The following is a 20,773-nucleotide window of genomic DNA, read 5'->3' as shown; positions in this document are numbered from 1 at the left end:
TCCCATATGTATTTACTCAATTCTGTTTGTAGCCTTTTAGTAGGATATTTAAAGGATGTATTGTGGTTGGCTAGTCTTGTTTTAAAAGTTGTTTCGGTGAGGCCTACATACGTTTGTTTCTCTTGCCCATCGCGTTCTTCAGACTCTACGGTTGCCTGATATACTATGCATTTTGAAAGGCATTCTCCATTTAGAGGGCAATTTTCCCGATTTTTGCAATTGCATTTTCTGTCGGTGTTGGTTGGTTGTGATAGTGCTTGTTTATTGTGCCCGCTAATTATGTGGTTGATATTAGAAGCACAGCTATAACTTAGTTTTACGGAGTTTTTGTTGAAGATTTTGTGTAATTTGTGTTCTGGAGCAATGGGCAAGAGAAACAAACGTATGTAGGCCTCACCGAAACAACTTTTAAAACAAGACTAGCCAACCACAATACATCCTTTAAATATCCTACTAAAAGGCTACAAACAGAATTGAGTAAATACATATGGGACTTAAAAGACAAGAACATTCGCTATAATATAACCTGGAAGATCATCAAAAGAGCGCGATCTTACAACACATCAACACAATCTTGCCAGTTATGTCTATGGGAAAAGTACTTCATCTTATTCGAACCGAAGTTAGCCAGCCTTAACACTAGAAGTGAGCTAATATCCACATGCCGGCATGCCAGAAAACATCTAATTAGCTCAATAATATAATTTGACTACATAATTTGCTGTATACTATAATATATATATATATCACACAATAGTATTAAGCCCTCAGCTTTATTAAGTAATTTTATAGCTTGTACATTATACATTTTAGTCATTCTACCTGAAGATTGCAACACGATTGCATGAAACTAATAGTAGTAATGATTTTAACCTGTAGTTTTTAATAAACTTCATACACAGCTCTAATTGACTCAATTATTGAGCACTTTACTTTACAGTGTAAACCACATATACTATATATATATATATATATATATATATATATATACATATATATATATATATATATATATATATGCAGATAATTATGTATAAATATATATAGTATTTAAATAGAGTGAGAAGCGTTAACACAGAAATAGCTTTGTAAAGCCGGGTTCCCATAAACGTCGCAAAGCACCGGCGACATACCGCAGGCTATTAGCAATGAAATGGGAACGTATGCGTCGAGGAACGCCGGTAGTTGCAGGCGGCATCGCAATAGTTTAGCGCTGTTCAAATTTCGCAAACAGCTGCAGGCAAAACCTTCCCGAAATGCACTGTACGGGTAAAGTGCACCATTATAAGAATAGCATGGCGAGCGAAAATTTTATTTGATTACGCAATTATGTTTACGATATTATTAACGAAGTGGCTTTTATGTGAACATATCCCGCAGAGCCTAGCGTCGCAAGCGTTTTGCTGCGCAGGTTACCGCCGGAGTCTCGCAATCGATATGGGAACCAGGCTGTAGGTAGTGCCCTCAGAGGTTTATACAGAGCACATGTAAACTAACTAAACTTACCGTGGAACAAAGATGTAATGGCAAAGAGATATATGCGTGATACTGCGCGCATAAGCGTAAGAATTATATAACAGTAAGTGTCTTGAAGTTTTATTTCTGTTAACTCCCCTCTAGTGTGTAAAAATCCCTCAAATATTAAGTATGTTGTCTGCTTAGACTACAGCGAGCAGAGACTGTGTGTTTGCATTGTTACACAAGCAACATCTCTGGGATCTTGCCTGAACTTGTATGAGGCCAGTGTCAATGGAATCTCGATGTCTGGAGACATGTCCAAATGTAGAACTCAACTTAAGGTTCAATGTCATTCTGGGATTGCTACTATAAATACATTTTTAGGCAGAAATATATTTTTCATGCCAGTTTACAGAGGTTTGATGGCATCATTGACCGTGGCTCACCATGACAGGTGACTCACCATGACAGGTGACTTACCATGACAGGTCTTGCCATCTCCTTTAAAGCCAGCTTTGCAGGAACAGTTGAAGGACTTTGTGCCAACATTATAACTACATTGGCCATCGAGAGAGCATATGTTGCTTTTGTCTGGGCAAGGTGTTCTACCATCTGCAAAAAAGATTGCCTATCGTGAAAATAAATGCAGTTTGCAAGTAAAGTTTGTTATATACAAAACAAGTTTAGAAGTACGAACAACTTCAAATCTACAGCAGTGATAAGCTGCACATGGAAAACTGATATCATTTTTTGATAAAAGTCTTTTTTTCATCATTATAATTTGAAAAACCAAAGAGTATTGTATGTTGCTCAGATGTATTGACAACCACAACCAAATGAACAAAATAAATTCCTTCAATTTAAGCGACAACTTCTAGACAATTTGATTGCTGTACAGCTATTTGAACTGATTTTGTAAAAGAGAACAACACTGTATTTGAGGCTTATTCTCATTTATAGAAATACATGTGACACCATGTAAGCATATGTGTAACGCAAACCTACGTAGATCAGAATGTTGTTGTAATTAGATCAAATTAAGTACAGTAATATCAATGCTAACAATGACAATGGTGATTATAAAATGATAAAGTATCAATAATATTAATAAGGATAATAATCAACAGCCTTGTAAGATCGGCTAACTTCTTCGGTAAGGTCCTACCCATCTCAGCTCAGTGGAACTAGCTAGATTACAAAAATAACATCAGCTCAAGATGTGATAAAACTAATAAGATTAATAATAATAATAGTAGTAATAGTAACAATAATAGTAAGAATAATAATGATAATAATTATAATATATAATTACAATATTATAATTATAATAAAATAATTATATATATATAATTAATTCCTCACATTTTGAGGAAGGTCCTCTCTTAGTGGAATTGAGGAAGATGTTGGATCCTTTGAACTTTTGTTAAGACCCGAACTCAACACGGACTAAAACCAGTGACCTACCACCCCACGACTGTGAAGAAAAACTCTTACAATAATATTAATAATAATAGTAATAATAAAGATAATAATGACGATGATTATAATGATAATAGTAATAATGACATTAATAGTAAATATTATCCTCTCTGCCCTACTTGTTGGATATCCCAACTAACAGATATCTAACAGGTGTTGGATATCCCAGGTTAGGGGCCCTAGCCCGATATCACTGCATCTGAAGAGCTGAAGAGCTGAGGCAATCAACAAGGACAATAATAATAATAACAATAATAATAGGAACCAGGCTCACTCGCAGCCAACCTGAAACTTTGTGATAAAATCTAGTAACAATAATAATATTAAAAAGTAAAACGATTTCGCACAAATGATTAGCAAGGGGAAACAAGACATAGATATAGTAGAAAGAGCAAAGAATTGAGATCAGATTATTATTATTCAGCACAGACGAATCTTATTGTGACACGATTCATATTGATACTAACTTACAGAAATACACAATGATAGTAATAAACATATCAGGACTAGCTAGTGTGACTCTATACTTTATATGTTTCTGAAAGTAATAAACTAACCTATGCATCCTTCTTTTCCGGCACTCAGGTATCCTTTAGGGCAGTCACATTTGAAACTGCCTGGCAGGTTGGTGCAGGTGGCATTCACTACTCCACAAATGTTCATCTGACATTCGTCAACGTCTGCAAATACAACCAAATGCACTGTAGATCCTAACCTCAACATCATTTGGGGCGAACAAACAAATCTTTGCTCTTTCAGCTGTAACTATATTAAAAAAACTCAATTTTTTTTTGGAAACGCACCTGCCAATTAAATCGATTGTCTAGGCTTGATATCTGAAGTGTAGAAAAAATTGCGAAAAGGCACAATCAGTTCAAAGGCCATTTTAACAACACCATCTAAAAAACTGTGGGACCAAACAAACTTAAGTTCGTTGAACAATGATAAAGCGCACCTTAACAATACCAGGAGTTTTCTACTCTTAATTTTGTTGATATAAAGACAGGACAACTCTTAACTTTATATTTTGTAAATGCTTGAAATCGACAAATATTCCAGTTCACCACACTTCCACCAATCACATCGCCGAATCTTCAAACATTTCATCATACCCCAATTTTTTTCATTTTTGCTTTTGTCATACAGGTTTTAAAATCCTGTGTGAATTATGCCCAGAATATTTGCATTTAACCTTCCACATATATGAAAAACATCATTTCTATTACATTATACCAACATACTACACCTACCATCATATGTTTCAGTTTATGAACTTTCTGTTACAACAACCTGCAATTCACTGTCCTGACTCCTCCACAATACTATTAGATTACCAACTTTCAAACACTTTTGTTCAACTCACTCAATAATTCCTGATTTCTGACTCTTAATTCTTTGTTTTCTTTCTTTTGGGACGTAACGGAAAATATAATTTTGCTGACAAGTAATGCTGATAAAAAAATTAAAGATACACACACGGAGGCTATCATGTAAAAATCTTAAATAACTCAGCAGCTACACTTATCGTATTTGTACTTAAGTTGTTTAGTCCTACAACAACATTCGACCATGTCATTCAAACTGTCAGTTTCAAGTACTTCAACTATTGAATTATAATTTTGAAATCTAAGCACAGATACATAGCTAAGTACCGGGTTATATGTTAGGATGTAACGATCTTCTGTCAATAGGCAAATTTAATGGACAAATAAAAAGATAGGAAACCTGTATCTCCTCATACTAAAGATGGACACCAGTTTTTTACTATTAACACACAAAAAATGTTGTTTTCAGTGTTGAAGGCACAGAAAGTAGTCACTAACCAACACATGTTAGAACTCCATCCCCAGCATATCCCACCGGACATTGGCACTCAAAGCTACCGGGTGTGTTGATGCAAGTTGAATTGACGCCATTGCAAGGCTTCCTCGTCGTACACTCATCAATATCTGTGTACATCGGTGATGCCATGATTAACACAGTTCATCATGGCAAGAAAATACGCAGATGGTGCAAATGACAGTTTAGTAAAATTGTATGTGCTACACTCACTTACATCATTAAATCATCAGTTATGTAGTTCAGTTGATACCTGATGTAAGGCCAACAGGTTCACCCAATAAGCATTATTATTGAGATGAGCAAACGCTCTCATTGGTCAGCATACATGCATGTGCAGTATGCTTTACTACCATGGTTCTAAGTAGTTTTATAGTAGAAAGGAAATCGTAACAAAGAATCAAAGACAAGAGAATAGCAAAAAGGAAATCTTTACAATAATATTTATTATAATAGTAGCTGTGCCCGTCCATGTGATGTGACACTAGTAACATTAGGAAACAAACTGCCCAGCACAGGAATTGAACCCAGGTACTCAGCTCCTCAGCCAACTACACTACCAACTATACCACTCCACCACCTTGCTCCATTGTGTAATAACTCTGCATATAGTTATTACACAATGATGATCTCTTACGGCACAGGGACCGCCAGTGTATTAGGACAATATCATAGCATCTTTCACGGTCTCCAAGATAACAAGTAACTATATCTATGTATAAATAAGCTATATGAAAATAATAAATAACTATATTTATGTATTAATAAAACTATTTGAAAATAATAAACATGCACGAATAGATAAATGATTATTACTATAATAGGAGTCGGAAGTCGCGAAAGAATAAATTGCTTTCAACAGGGTTCGAACAAAGAACTTTTATCTCTCTGTCTCGAACTTTTATCTCACTTGATCAACACTCTAACAACTATTCAACCAACACTACCTAGCATGTTTGAACAATCGGGCAGATAGTTTTTGCTGTATCAGCATAGCTGTAGGTCTCTCACAGCATACTAAACTGACAGAGTGCTAGTCAAGTCATAAAATGTAGTCAAAAATGATTTAAAATTTGTAAAAATATTACAATGATTAATGAAGGCATAAGCCTTCATACAAGAGCATTAGACTTCAGTAGACGATCAGAACAGTAAGACAACAGCCTGAGGGATCCTATGTTTAAATAAGCCATACCTATGCATTTGCGTCCGTTCCCTAAGAAACCTTTCTGACATTCACAGTCAAATCGACCGTTGCTAAATCTGCAGATTCCATTTACGGAGCACCTCAGCGTCTCATCAGGGCAAAGCGGTCTCTCACCTGCAATTGTCTTTATGCATTTAATAATTTAATAATACATTATTTTAGTACCATATTAATTTAATAAGATGTTTAAACAGTCAGGTTGTTGGAATATAGTGAATGTTATTTTATGTAGATTTTCAATGCAAATTGCTAGTTTTGAAACCAAACAGAGTGTTGGAACTAAACAGAGTATGGCAACCTGGCGGAGGGTCGGCAGGCCTCTGATTTTCTGAAAGTAGGCAAGAAATGTTGAACCGGATAATGTTTACCCACACACACACACACACGCACGGCAAGCAATAGCAAAATTTAATGATAGAGATTGAATTGCAGATAGTTAGATGATAAGCAGGCAGCAGATGATGTGATGCCATACAGGCATACACAGTACACATGGTTGTTTAATAGAGCCAATTGACTTAAAACTGAAATTACGAAAGATATTAGTGGATTTCATTTGAAAGTATCGATGTTTTCTTATCATTTGCAAATGTTTATAATGTCTGAGGTGATCTGACTGCCAGGATGTTTCAAGATTAAAATCAACTAAACTTGATCATGGTTAAAACACTCAGATCAAGGGAAAATGTGATTATAGCAACTATAGTTGTAGCTAGACCGACAGAAGAGGAACGCAAAATGCTGCAACTTGAACGAAATAACCGATATCAACTAGTGATGCCATTTTGCGTGTATTTTTCTGAACGTTTTATTCGCGATCAAGCTTTATCGATTTTAATCTACAAACATCCCGGCGATCGGATCACCACAAACATAAAAAACAATCGTAAATGATATAAAATACTGATACTCTCAGGTAAAATATACTAAAACTGTGTAAGTTCATCTCTAAGGCTGGTTCACACTATATACAAACGTTGACTACATGTTGACGATCATACTTCGATGATCGTCAGTTATAACAATGCTAACCCTATCACAAAACCATTTATTTATATCAGCGATTCGTCCACAGCTTGGCATGCTCATTATACACTGCTGTCAGAGAAACAATGAAACACTAGCTCTCCAGCAACTGTCATGAAATAAAGTATGGCTTGAGCAATCCATGAAGGCCAATCGTCAAAGTAGTACCCTTTCTGCAGGCTATCGTGGGCACTTGATGGACTATAGAGCAAATTTGAGAGTTGCAACTTTTCCCGACGTACCAGCGCTGCCTCAAAAATGGTTGATGAATAATCATGGAGTGGACAATACCGACACCCGATGAGCTAGTTGCAAAGAGTGGACAACACCGACACACGATGAGATAGTTGTAAAGAGTGGACAACACTGACACACGATGAGATAGTTGTAAAGAGTGGACGACCGACACCCGATGAGATAGTTGTAAAGAGTGGACAACACCGACACCCGATGAGATAGTTGTAAAGAGTGGACAACACCGACACCCGATGAGATAGTTGTAAAGAGTGGACAACACCGACACCCGATGAGATAGTTGTAAAGAGTGGACAACACTGACACACGATGAGATAGTTGTAAAGAGTGGACGACCGACACCCGATGAAATAGTTGTAAAGAGTGGACAACACCGACACCCGATGAGATAGTTGTAAAGAGTGGACGACCGACACCCAATGAGATAGTCGTAAAGCGTGGACGACCGACACCCGATGAGATAATGGTAAAGAGTGGACAACACTGACACACGATGAGATAGTTGTAAAGAGTGGACGACCGACACCCGATGAGATAGTTGTAAAGAGTGGACAACACCGACACCCGATGAGATAGTTGTAAAGAGTGGACGACCGACACCCAATGAGATAGTCGTAAAGCGTGGACGACCGACACCCGATGAGATAGTGGTAAAGAGTGGACAACACTGACACACGATGAGATAGTTGTAAAGAGTGGACAACACCGACACACGATGAGATAGTTGTAAAGAGTGGACAACACCGACACCCGATGAGATAGTTGTAAAGAGTGGACGACCGACACATCACCATATAGCTGTAAAGCAGCCTATACGCTAAGAATGAGCTGTGAGACTTCAAAGGCGGCTAGTTGCTAAGAGAGCTAGTAGTAAAAACATTGCCTGTTGTATACAGTAAACACAAAGTGAAGCTCCACTTTCTACATGATAAGCTGAGTCAAATCATGGTGCCATATTGCTATGAGATTGGTGATTAGGTGCAATCATGACACACCCAAAATCAAAGGGTGTAATAAGCGACGGGTTCAGAAGCTGCTCCAATAAGTTTGAGGTCTAAGAGCTTTAGTGATAACAGGTAAGTAAGCATAGCACACCCACGAATGCGTCAAAGTGAAGCGGGAGTATTTAAAAACACGCCCAGCCTAATCTCAGCTCATTGAAAAGAAAATCACTTGGTAATCTTCCAAATCTTTGCAAAAACAAACTAATAAAGAACTTGGCAAACTAAAAACATGAAAAGCTTTTGAAAAGTGTTCATCTAACTCAACCCTCATGAATTTCTGTACATTCACTTACTTTGTTTCTGTTAAATATATAAATAAATGATCGACATTTCATTTAAATTCTCTAAAAATTAAAAGTACATGTGAAAGAGCACTTCTGCCTTCAACACTTTCTCTTCTGATAGCTCGACAACTTGTTCAAATTTAATTCAAAAAGTTATTACTAAAAATTAATCACCTGATAAATTACCGAGACAGTCCACATTCTGTCCAAACTCTCCAGCTATCTCTTTTTTTTATTTATGTCGCAATCAAAAACTCTTCCGTTTTAATACATTTTCTCAAGAAATCTTTTAATGAACTTTTTAAATTAATTACAAAAAGTTCATTAAAAAAAGCTCTATATACAGATTAATGTTGATAAAACTGATTTCAACCGAGACCAGATTCATGGTGATAACAGACCATGACTGTTTGCAATCAAAGCTGAGCGGCGAAGCTAAACTTACGTGTACAGTTATAACCATCCCCAGTAAAACCCTTTACACATTTGCAATAGCCCTTTAGTTTTCCGTCATCTGTGCGTTCCACAATACACACGCCCTTCTTCCCACAAACCTTGTTGTCGCATGGTTTTATCACTAAAATCCACAAGTCTTTCTATAACTCTTTTTCCACTGTTCATCCTAACTATTATATCATGGATAATTACCGGTGCATAGCTAAAAAAAAACCTAATTGAATAGTGCTGAAATACAACTGAAATAAGGAGGAAGTATTACAACAATAATATGAAAATAACAAGAAAAGGTGGAGATGGCATCATAAAAAAAATACAAGATTTTCAAAGAGAAAAGTATTCAAAACCGACAGCTACAACTGTGATATAATTTATAAAGATGTATTTGAATTAGTAAGGTTTAACCACCAGAGGGCCTCCAATCCAGTCCACCAGGAGCTCAATATCTTAAAACCATATTTAAACCTACAGAAGTCTAACTGCACAAGTTTTACTTACATATATTTGACTTTTGAGTTTATGTTATAGTGGTAAAGGTAAATTTAACACTATAATGACGGTGTTTTAGCCCTTGGGGAGCCTCTAGCCTTAGCCCGAAAGAAACTATATAGCCTAAAACCATCCCTAGACCCATTGGAGTTGGGTCTATGGTCCTGCTAATTAAAAGTACAGTACCCAGCAAATGCCAGCGTCGAGTAAATATTTGTGAACAATGATATCTCACTTCTCTTCACCTAAAATGAGCCAATAAACTAGAGAGGCAGATGGACACTTAGCTCACCCACGATGGCAAGAAACCATCCGATCTGACAAAAGGGGATGAAATGTCACAGCTGATAGGCACTCAGTTTACCTGATTCAATTCGACGGAAATCAAGAGCATTTAAGAAGCAATAAATTTATATAATGGTAAACTTTTTCAATTTAAAAATATCTGAAAATTGAAATTAGATGCTAATTCTCGATGTGAAGGCTGATATACGAGTAATTTGACACCACAGTTCCATCTCCTTCATGTTTCATGTCTTACTTCATCAACAGTATTTAGATAAACACAGAGTGATAGTTCTCAAATGATTATTCAATCATCTCATTTTATAGAGACTTTTAAACACATCGAAGTCTAGTCTTGTACAGACAAGCAGGACCCTAGACAGTATTAACAACTTTCCTTCAAATGTGAAAACACTCAGGATAGCACAACTCCTGTTGAACTCAAAGTAGCACAATTCTTTTGAACGAAATATCATTTTTAAGCTCTAAGATTGTACGAGACAATGAAAGAAACAGAAATCGAATAGGGAGAACAGTTCTCACTTTAAACTCTCTCAAAAAGAAATGTTTTAAATGTCTTTTAGAGAGACTTTAGGAAACATGCCGTAAAACCTTTATTGATTTATTTATTTATTAATCTTCAAAACATTTATTGATCCTAAACAGTGTCAACAACTTTACAATGACTGACAGTATGTAGAATACAATAATTCCTTGTTGAGCTGAATATCATTTGGAAGCTTTAGGCTTGCAGAAAACAATAAAACAACCAGAAATCAAAGAGTGAATAGCCCTTTTTCACATGCTCTCAGAAATAATTTAGAGGCAGCAGAAGAAACAAGTATTGCTTGCAGTACATAAAATCTAATAGATGGTGTGTTTCTTTTTAAGAATAGAAATACAAAAAGGTCTAATTTTAGTGTAAAGCTCTTGTTGCTGATGAGAAGCTTTCTAGCTTTTTCCTTTTCTGGGCCTTCATTACTGAAAACTTCAGTCAGTATGTCATTAGAAACAAAGCCTTGTCAGCGGCCACTTTTCATTGATTTTCCAGTTTAAAATACCCTTAGGATTTAGGCCATGTCTCAAGAGCTAATAAATAGTTTAATTGAATTGAACCTTCAGAACTAGACCGTAAAAATATCCCGCACAGAGTGGCCAAAACGTTATAACTCTAACTAAACCTGAAGTAGACAAAACGAAGTAAGGCTATAAGGTCTGATGAGAAAACAAAACCCTGAATTATTTCTGACAAGACTTCAAGGTGTTAACCAACTTTAAACATTGCGAATATCTAAATCTATAAATGAACTTTAGAATTTTACTACTTGAAGCTAGTCTTGAACCAAGGTCAATGTATTGACATACCTGCACTTTCATTGACACAAATGCTACCATCGCCAACAAAGCCAATATTGCAGACACATTTTTTTGTGGGAGTGTCGCAGTAAGCATCCGGTGAGCACTGGGGACAGTCAGGATGAACTGTGAAAAGTGAAAAGCATTTGAACAGCGTGTGAAATATCATCTGGAATACATTCACTTACAGTTAGTAATACAGAACTGTATTAATCTATGGCAGTGTGCCAGCCTAATGGCATGTGGCAGGCAACTACATTACCTATCCTTGTTTATAAGCTGTTATTAATACCCGTGCAACGCCGAAAATCCATCTAGTTGATAACAAAATCAGCAATTTAATCTTACTGTAAAATCATAATTTTTAAAGACATAACGCTTAAAATAGTATGTCAAAATTTTCATTTTAAGCTTTAATTACCCCGAGAGAAGTTTCCTTCAAAGGTTTGATTTAAGCTCTAAAACTGTGAAATATATGTAAGTTATGTGGTGACGTTGAGTTCTAAAACTGTGACATATATGTAAGTTATGTGGTGACGTCGAATTAATAAGGTTTAGCCACCACAGGGCCTCCAACCCATTCCCCCAAAACCTCAACACCTTAAAACCATATTAACAGGTTTACCCAAGTCTCACTTGTATCTGACCACTAGAGTTTATGTAATGTTAGAGTGAAATAGGCTACATACTTTATTGATATTGTTTTTTAACCTTAGGGGACCTTTAGCCTCAGCCCCTAAAACTACATGAATATAGCCTAAAACCATCTGTGGACCTATAGAAATTAATTTTATTTTATTAGCAGCAAAAGTAATAAAGTATTGCATGCAGTACTAATAATCTGATAGATGTTGCATGTCTGTTTTATGAATAGAAATATAACGAGGTCTAGTTTTAGTTTCAAACTTTTGTTGCTGATGAGTAGCTTTCTAGCTTTTCCTTTTTCTGAGCCTTCTTTAACAAGAAATTCAGTCACTCAGTCACTAAAAACTAATGTCCTGTCAGCAGCTACTTTTTGCTTATTTGCTGGTTTGAAATACCCTCATTATTTTGACAATAAAACAAGAGCTTTTAAATAGTTTAATTGAATTGAATTTTAATACTTATACTGAAACGATATCACCCAAACAGTGGCTACAACTTTAAAACCCTAAGTAAACCTAAGTATAAGAAAACAAAACATGTGCATAAGATCTAATAAGAAAGTAACACTTTGAATCTTCTTGTACTCAGACTTCAAAGTGTTAACCAACTTTAAACATTGCGAATATCTAAATCTATAAATGAACTTTAAAATTTTACTACTTGAAGCTAGTCTTGAACCAAGGTCAATGTATTGACATACCTGCACTTTCATTGACACAAATGCTACCATCGCCAACAAAGCCAATATTGCAGACACATTTTTTGGTGGGAGTGTCGCAGTAAGCATTCGGTGAGCACTGGGGACAGTCAGCATGAACTGTAAAAAGTGAAAAACATTTAACAGCGTTTGAAATATCATCTGAAATACATTCACTTACAGTTGAGAACTTCTTTAGGAAAAACTACAATCGACTACAAGACTACAAGCATCTTTGGATAAACCAGCAGAAGTACCAGGTATTACTTAGACTATTTCGATAAAATTAGATTAGTGGGTGATCTACAACACATGTAGATCTATAATATAATTTATAATATAAAATAATATATACATATAAGTCTTGAAGTTTGTCGTCGTTTATCTGTCTGTCGTGAGTAAGTATCTGGGTTAAAATATTCATGGCGACTCGGTGTTACGCACAACCTCACTAAAGCTTGCTCTCACGGTTCTTATTCGAAAGTTTAGTAATACGAATACTAGCTTATTCAAATTAGTCATTGGCAGTGTGCCAGCCTAATGGCATGTGGCAGGCAACTACATTACCTATCCTTGTTTATAAGCTGTTTTTAATACCCGTGTAACGCCGAACATCCGTCTAGCTGATAACGCAATCAGCAATTTAATCTTACTGTAAAATCATAACTTTTAAAGACATAACGCTTAAAATAGTATGTCAAAATTTTCATTTTAAACTTTAATTACCTCGAGAGAAGTTTCCTTCAAAGGTTTGATTTAAACTCTAAAACTGTGACATATATGTAAGTTATGTGGTGACGTCGAATTAATAAGGTTTAGCCACCAAAGGGCCTCCAACCCATCCCCCAAAACCTCAACACCTTAAAACCATATTAACAGGTTTACCCTAGTCTCACTTGTATCTGACCACTAAAGTTTATGTAATGTTAGAGTGAAATAGGCTACATTCTTTATTGATATTGTTTTTTAACCTTAGGGGACCTCTAGCCTCAGCCCCTAAAACTACATGCATATAGCCTAAAACCATTTCTGGACCCATAGCAATTACTCTAAGAAGATTTGGTCCAAATTTGTTTACTGGTTTCAGAATGCCAAGAGGATCAACCAGTGAACTGCAAACAAAGACATATTACATAAAAATTCCTTATCTATTGGTAGGCACCTACATACAAGGTGAACATATCTAATGAACCCATATCTGTTACAACATGAAAGAGTTGTTAAGTGTGTTTACATAATGATAGGTGCAATCTAAACTGGCCCACCCAAGCGATATCTGCTTTTATAACAGATAAAAAGGAGAAGTGCAGTGCATACTCCTTAATGCTTTACTCACATTGCTTCTATATCTAACAACTCCCGCCCTAGTGATTCATATGAGGGAATTTCTCAAACTTTCTTGGAGTGCATCAACCATACAAGTCATAAAATTATGAATGCCTTGCCTCCTTCGAGACAAATATGAAGTGAACAACCTTGATCTTTAGGGTAAAAGACAGTTTTGTCGAAACCGACAGCCATTTTTACGCCATCACTTTTTGATAAGTACTGCTCAATAGCATTCAATCAGCCAGATTATCATTAAATAGTGATTGATACTATGGAGTCATTTCTAATTTGAGGTAGTATGACCAAGTAGATTTTATGCTGCTTCTAGAAAGGAACTTGCTATGAAATTTAATGAGTTGACCACACGCCAGCAACAAGATAGAGGTAGAGCAAAGCGAGGCACTCGGACGGACGCTGATTTGTGATGAGTAGACAAACCCCCAGTAGTAGCCTGGGCATGGCTCTCTTGGGGGTGGGGGGAAGAGAGTCTGGGACATATAGCGAAAAAAAGGAACAATAACATCTGCAAAACGAGCGACATATGTTACCTATTACGCTTAGACATACTAATGGAAGCGTGTCGATAGATTCAGATCTCACGATGTATTAGATGTGGCCCGTTTAAGAGCCTATAGTCACGGTCACGTGACTTGATCTAGTGAAAGGCCTTATGTTTTTGATAGGCTGGGTGGTTACGTAATACCATAATCCCATAATAAGAACCATAGGTTACTATTCTCTTGCGTTTTCACATTTGCATTTTCATTTCATATACATGTACTGATAAAAAATGGAGCGATTCAAAATTCATCTATCAAAGCTAGGCATAGTCACACTGAGACCAGAACTGTTACAGTCTCAAGCTTTACAACATATTATCGCAGGTTTTGACCAATTTATAGTTCTTCCTACTGGCGTCGGAAAGAGTATTTGCTTTCAGATGGCACCGTTTTGCAGTGGTAGGTCCGAGTTGTTCATAATAACTGTCGCGAGTAATCATAATACCAGAGAGTAAAATAAAACTGAGATTACTTTTTACTAGATGAACTTTTCTTTACTAGCAGCGCGCGTTTCATTTTTGTTGTTCTATTGCTATTCGTTTGCTATGTTTGTATTGTTATTGTGAAATTTTTTTATTACATTGATTTAATTTTTTGTTATAATTAAATCAAAACATAATTAATTAAACATATGAAATAATATAACTCCCGTGATTGATTTATTATGCCACCAACATTTCATACTTACCAACCAGCATCTGTTTGCTGCCAATTCAGATTAAAATAATACATAATACTCGCGAAGATCATAAATATGACCGTCACATGATACTTCTTCGAAAATTACGATTGTGACATTAGCGACTGCAAAAGTCGACTTTCAGAGTTGTCTTCCCCGGGTGTTGCTATGTGTCCCAGGCTCTCTTTCTCCCCCTCACCCCCAAGAGAGCTATGTCCAGGCTACCCCAGTAATTTCTCATTCATCGCTCATCTCATCACTGTTGTACTTCCTATCCTAATGTCATATACAGTGACTTGTAATAATAACTACATAGTTTTCTGAGTATATTTAAAATGATACCCGTTTATTATTGTTATTAGCTCTTTCACTGCCTAATTAATTTTTTAATTACATAACATAATTACACGTTTAATTACATTTTAACATAATCACATATGCACGGAGATTTGATATTTTACAAGGGTGCATATAAGTTGTAATAATTTTGAACTGCGATTAAAGGTTAAAAGTTTATCTATGAAAAAGATATTGATTCCAAATCATTCCGCATCAATCTTCATATCAGCTGATGCTATAAAAACAAGTGTACAAAGGGTTGCAGAATGAGCTCAGATATTTTGTCATTCCCTTTTCCTACTGCAGTGAGCACCAACTTGAGTTTGTCCCTAGTAGAGACAGTTCTCACTATTACTGTATTATCATTGTTAAAAATAAGATATTTACTGTCACTGTACTACTATTAAATAGAGTATTATCAGGTGTGCATTGATCAGTAATTTGTGAAGCTTTGATAGCTGTAAAACATCTGACACAACTAGTTATTGTGAAAGGGAAACTGTGATAAAAAATCATCAATGTGTATTTGCAAAGAGAAACTCACCTCAGCCTGTGCTGTAAATAAATTTTATATTGGCTTAAAACAAGCAGATAATTGTTCATTAACGGACGTCGCAAACCCTTATACCAAAATCTCATCAACAAATTTAACCATTTTTCAATGGAGTCGTTTAAGTATAATAACGATACAAAACACATATAAACCTATTTAAATATGTTACCAAGTCTTTATTATTTGTAGAAAATTTCCTAGACCTTACCCATCTGATCGGATTATACATAAATAGACAGATTAATTCGGCCTGAAATCATTATTAAAACTTGACAAGCTTTATTTTTATGAAAATTAAGACCGGCGAACGAAATGCCGAGCGACAGAGAATAGAACCATTAAGTGGTGCGCATTTCACAAAAAAACGTGCACAATTCACCAGTCTATAGTATTGCCTAATTGCCGAAGGTTTCTGTAATTAACGTAGATGTACTGAAAAATAACCGTATTTTTTGCCGATTTCAAAGTAACTGACATTTTGGACACTTATGAGTACTTTGGTATTCCAACTGATGTCCAACGCAGTGAAAGTAAAGGAAATTACAATAATATTTTTTCTAATGATTCTTATGAGATTATTACAATATTTAATTATAAGAATAATTATTCGATTTTATAAGATTTAATTATAAGAATAGTCCTTCGAATTTACAAGATCGAAGTATATAGTGACCGATGTTGGGCAATATGTTACTGTTATTATTTTTTCTAAATAGTTTTGTTAAACAAATTTTTAAAAAATCTATATAAATATCACAACTTCTTGATATTGTTAGCTATGATGTTTTAAAATGTAAACAAAATTGTGCATCAGTTTTCTATTATTACTGTATTACTATATTAATAATATTGGTTATTTTAATAATATCAGTGCATTTTACTTCTAATAGTGCATTTCTCCTATTGCGGGGGAGAGATATGAACATATAATATTTTCCTTTCATTATTGCTGTTAGTTGTACATAATTACACCCAGAACATTACAGCTACCATTGCAGTTATCCTATTGCACTGCAGTGCCATTTGACTGCTAATATTGCATTTCTCAACCATCAGTACCCTTTCTTTTTTCCAATATCACTTTGGTCGTGGGCTGCATGACAGGGGAATTTCTAGTTCTAAGTATTCAACCAATTAAAGGCATTTAGTATGTATATTACTAAAAACACAGTACATGGCTTTTGGGTAAACACAAAAGCTGTGACAAGTGACCCTACATAACGGCATACAATCGAGGTCTACAGATGTTATGTTTGGCGACTCTAACTGTCTCCTATAATCTAATGATCTGGTGGCTACTTTCTTCTTGACAGCCCATCTGTTACTCATCTCTTAGCCTCAGGGTTTATTACTCAGCTAGTCTCATACACCATGTTTGCATGACACGGTGAGCAGCGAGTCTTTGTCATACACAAGATGGAAACAGCAAAAATTGACAAGCCAAGCGAGTTTTGTTACAAATTTTTACAGATTGTTTCATGCTTGTGAACGAAAAAACAGCACTAGTGAATGATGCACAGAAACTGCCGCCAAAGTTATTCCATTTTGGACATTTTCTACGATTACGTCGTTCGTATTTCAATTTGAGCAGTTCCAAGTGTGCCGCTATGCTCTTTGCCATAAAAATCCCTATATTTTTTAACAAAAAACCCATGCTAAGCCGCAACATGTTAATGTCTTTGAAAAACCGCACAGTAACTCAATGTGCGCACAACTCCAAATTAACATCATCCAGGTCATGGAAGCATAGTGAGTGATTGCAAAGCATTAATCTAAAAGCTCGCACTTTCATGGATTGGTAGATAACTCACAGACGCACGCACGCACACAAACACACATGCAAATCATACAGTACGTTAGAGGATGTAACCAGAAATGCGGTGTTGATGCATATTCAGAGCATTTGTAGTGAAAAACATATCAAACTATACATGTATGTTTAGTATTGTTTACAGGTTGAAATTTGAGCATTAACAAGAATCACAATGATGGCCTACTTTGTACACAGCTTCTATGACTTTTGTGACACGCTTGACTGTAATGGAGATGATTACATAGATACCAAATCTTATTCATGCAAACATCAAACATTGTCATAATAGCTATTAGTTTTACTGGTGAGAAATGAATCTCCAAGTGTTTATAGTTACTCAACGAGTTCCGATTATCTATTGAACAAAGAGCTGAGCGTGGCAAGATGTAGGATGATAGAAATTAGTTGAAAGTGTTTGAACGATACAAAACTATATAAATTAGTTCAACAAAGGAATAGTTTTTGTATTTTCCTAAATAGTGCATAAATCAATTACCATTTATAAAACAGCACTTTTAGTAATGTAGGTTTTCTGACTATTCATAATCCAGCGGTTCAACACAAAATTTATGAATTACTGCACTTTACTTATAAAGGTGTGTTTACACTATGCTTGTTTTTCGGAGTTGCTTCCTCGCTGACAAAGCAGTTCAGTTAAAAATGATTCACTGTAGATACAGCTTTGTCTTAACTATATAAATTAGTTCAAGAAAGATATATTTTTTGTGTTGATGACACAAAACTATAAATTAGTTCAAGAAAGGAATAGTTTTTGCATTTTCCCAAATAGTACATGAATCAATTACCATTTATAGAACATCACTTTTAGCAATGTAGGTTTATCTGACATAATCCAGCGGTTACACACAATTTATGAATTACTGCAATTTATGAATTACTGCAATCCACTTATAAAGGTGTGTTTACACTATGCTTGTTTTTCGGAGTTGCTTCCTCGCTGACAAAGCAGTTCGGTTAAAAATGATTCACTGTAGATACAGCTTTGTCTTAACTATATAAATTAGTTCAAGAAAGATATATTTTTTGTATTTTCCCAAATAGTACATGAATCAATTACCATTTATAGAACATAACTTTTAGCAATGTAGGTTTATCTGACATAATCCAGCGGTTACACACAATTTATGAAATAATGCAATCCACTTATAAAGGTGTGTTTGCGCTAGTGCTGGGCACGAGTACTTATTGGTCAACAGGTTTAAACCCGCCCCCTTCTGTTCGGGTTTTTCGAGTATCGGGTAGCTAGTAGTGCTAGGCTCGGGTATTTCTTTGCCTACGGGTTTTTCGGGTATCGGGTTTGTTGATACGGATTTTATGTTTAAATTCTCTAAACAGATATATTTTCAAATTTACAAAGCAATTATATTTCTTTTCAATTTATTTATCATTTTTCAGTTTTTATCGACTGACATTCGTACTCGCAGCGTTAACAGGCGGATTGTTATACAGTCAAGATAGTCTGGGGCCCCAGGGAATTTTCGTGTCAACAGGTGGCAGAAGATAGGGTCTATGGTAGCTTAATACTTAAGCATGTTTTATGGACCTCTCCGATTTTTTGTAGATGGTGCTCCAAATCTCATAAAAAACTTTACATTATCGGCTTTTTCGTTAGTAAGGCTTGTTGGCTTAGTAAAACTTGGTTATAATGAATTATGTAATTCATAATAGCTGGCTGTGGTAATCAATTTAAACAGAGTTATTAAATTTTCACTGCTACTACCGCGAAGCTGATGGCAGTTTCTAACAAGGCGATAGCGGAAACAGACTAAGGACATATGTGTTATCGGTGAAAGCAAACACACACTGTATTAAAAAAGGAATGGATTTGTTTACGAAGCCGATTTGGCTAATTGCGCAAATACAATTTGATTTAAGTATTTCTACTCACGTTTTAATGACAGGTAATCACTGCTTGACTACAATATTTCTAGTAAGTATGGTAAATAAGGTATGAGATGCTTTATTCTATCTATTAAATTAAAGACTCGTTATACCCCATTGTCGTACCTCCTTAGCAAAAATGACACAGAAATGCCTTGTGGGCCCAGACTAAGAGCGCAGGGTGCAATAGACCGAGTTTTTGTTCACACTACCCGACGGATCCGTGTACCAAAACCCGAACTCGAAAGTCAAAACCCAAATCCGAAGGACTGGAATACCCGAAATCTCTATTACCCGATACTCGTGAGAAGATAAACCCGCGAGTTCAACGAGTATTACTACCCGTGCATGCACTAGTTTACGCTATGCTTGTTTTTCGGAGTTGCTTCCTCGCCGATAAAGCAGTTTAGTTAAAAAAGATTCACTGTAGATACAGCTTTGTCCCAGTCCTACCACTAAAATGGTGAAATGCTGCATCCTGTGTATGTCCGATTACAACGACCGTCATTGATGAAGTGCTACATAAATTTGACCCGTATCTCGCTGTAGTGTCGGAAATAGAATGACGATTCATTCTGTTTTCCCAAAAGATCAGTTGAAACTAGCCTCAACACCTTTAAGTATGTCTACAAAAAGATGATTTAAAGTGAATACTGATTAGAAGTTACTAATCACTATAATTGTTATCCATAAAGTTACATGGAGTGTAGCAACGGAGTGACTCTTTTGTGTTTAAACTGTTAAGCCATCAAATGGAAAGGATATCAAAATTGTATTTCATTGGCTAAAACTGCTGACATATTCTGTTTAATCAAAGTTTGTGTTGGTTTGGTGTGGTCTTTGAAAAAACGTAGTTCAAGTCATAAACAGACTAACATCCTTTCCAAATCTAAGCGTACCTAAAGACTGGTTGGCACTGAGGTACATGCTCGGCGTTGATGCCACAATAATTAGGTAACCATCGAAGATAATAATATTCACACTATCGCAAACCCACCCACGTTTGCATCAGCAAATACTCCATGATCCATGATATAATGTTTTCATTTTTTAAAAATGTTTTCGTGATGAATATCGTTGTTTTCCCGGGTGTGAATCAAATACTAGTCTAGCAGCGA

General features: G+C 35.7%; 1 protein-coding gene across 1 annotated transcript in view; it reads right to left on the bottom strand.

Annotated features, from left to right (window-relative positions):
- The window catches only part of LOC137402469 (fibrillin-2-like), a 91,843-nt gene extending 74,574 nt beyond the window's left edge, over positions 1-17,269 (bottom strand). The window contains exons 1-9 of the mRNA XM_068088969.1: positions 17,170-17,269; positions 14,248-14,332; positions 13,426-13,592; positions 12,484-12,600; positions 11,148-11,264; positions 8,998-9,129; positions 4,761-4,886; positions 3,495-3,617; positions 1,939-2,070 (exon numbers count right to left, since the gene is read on the bottom strand). Of these exons, the coding sequence (XP_067945070.1) occupies positions 1,939-2,070; positions 3,495-3,617; positions 4,761-4,886; positions 8,998-9,129; positions 11,148-11,264; positions 12,484-12,600; positions 13,426-13,592; positions 14,248-14,332; positions 17,170-17,269 (1,099 nt within the window). The remainder of the gene's footprint in view (positions 1-1,938; positions 2,071-3,494; positions 3,618-4,760; positions 4,887-8,997; positions 9,130-11,147; positions 11,265-12,483; positions 12,601-13,425; positions 13,593-14,247; positions 14,333-17,169) is intronic.
- Between the last annotated feature and the right edge of the window lie 3,504 nt (positions 17,270-20,773).

This window comes from Watersipora subatra, chromosome 8 (genome assembly GCF_963576615.1).
Source record: "Watersipora subatra chromosome 8, tzWatSuba1.1, whole genome shotgun sequence".
NCBI classification, from domain to species: Eukaryota; Metazoa; Bryozoa; class Gymnolaemata; order Cheilostomatida; family Watersiporidae; genus Watersipora; species Watersipora subatra.
The sequence above is the reverse complement of the archived record's forward strand: the minus strand, read 5'-3'. Positions and strand labels throughout refer to the sequence as shown.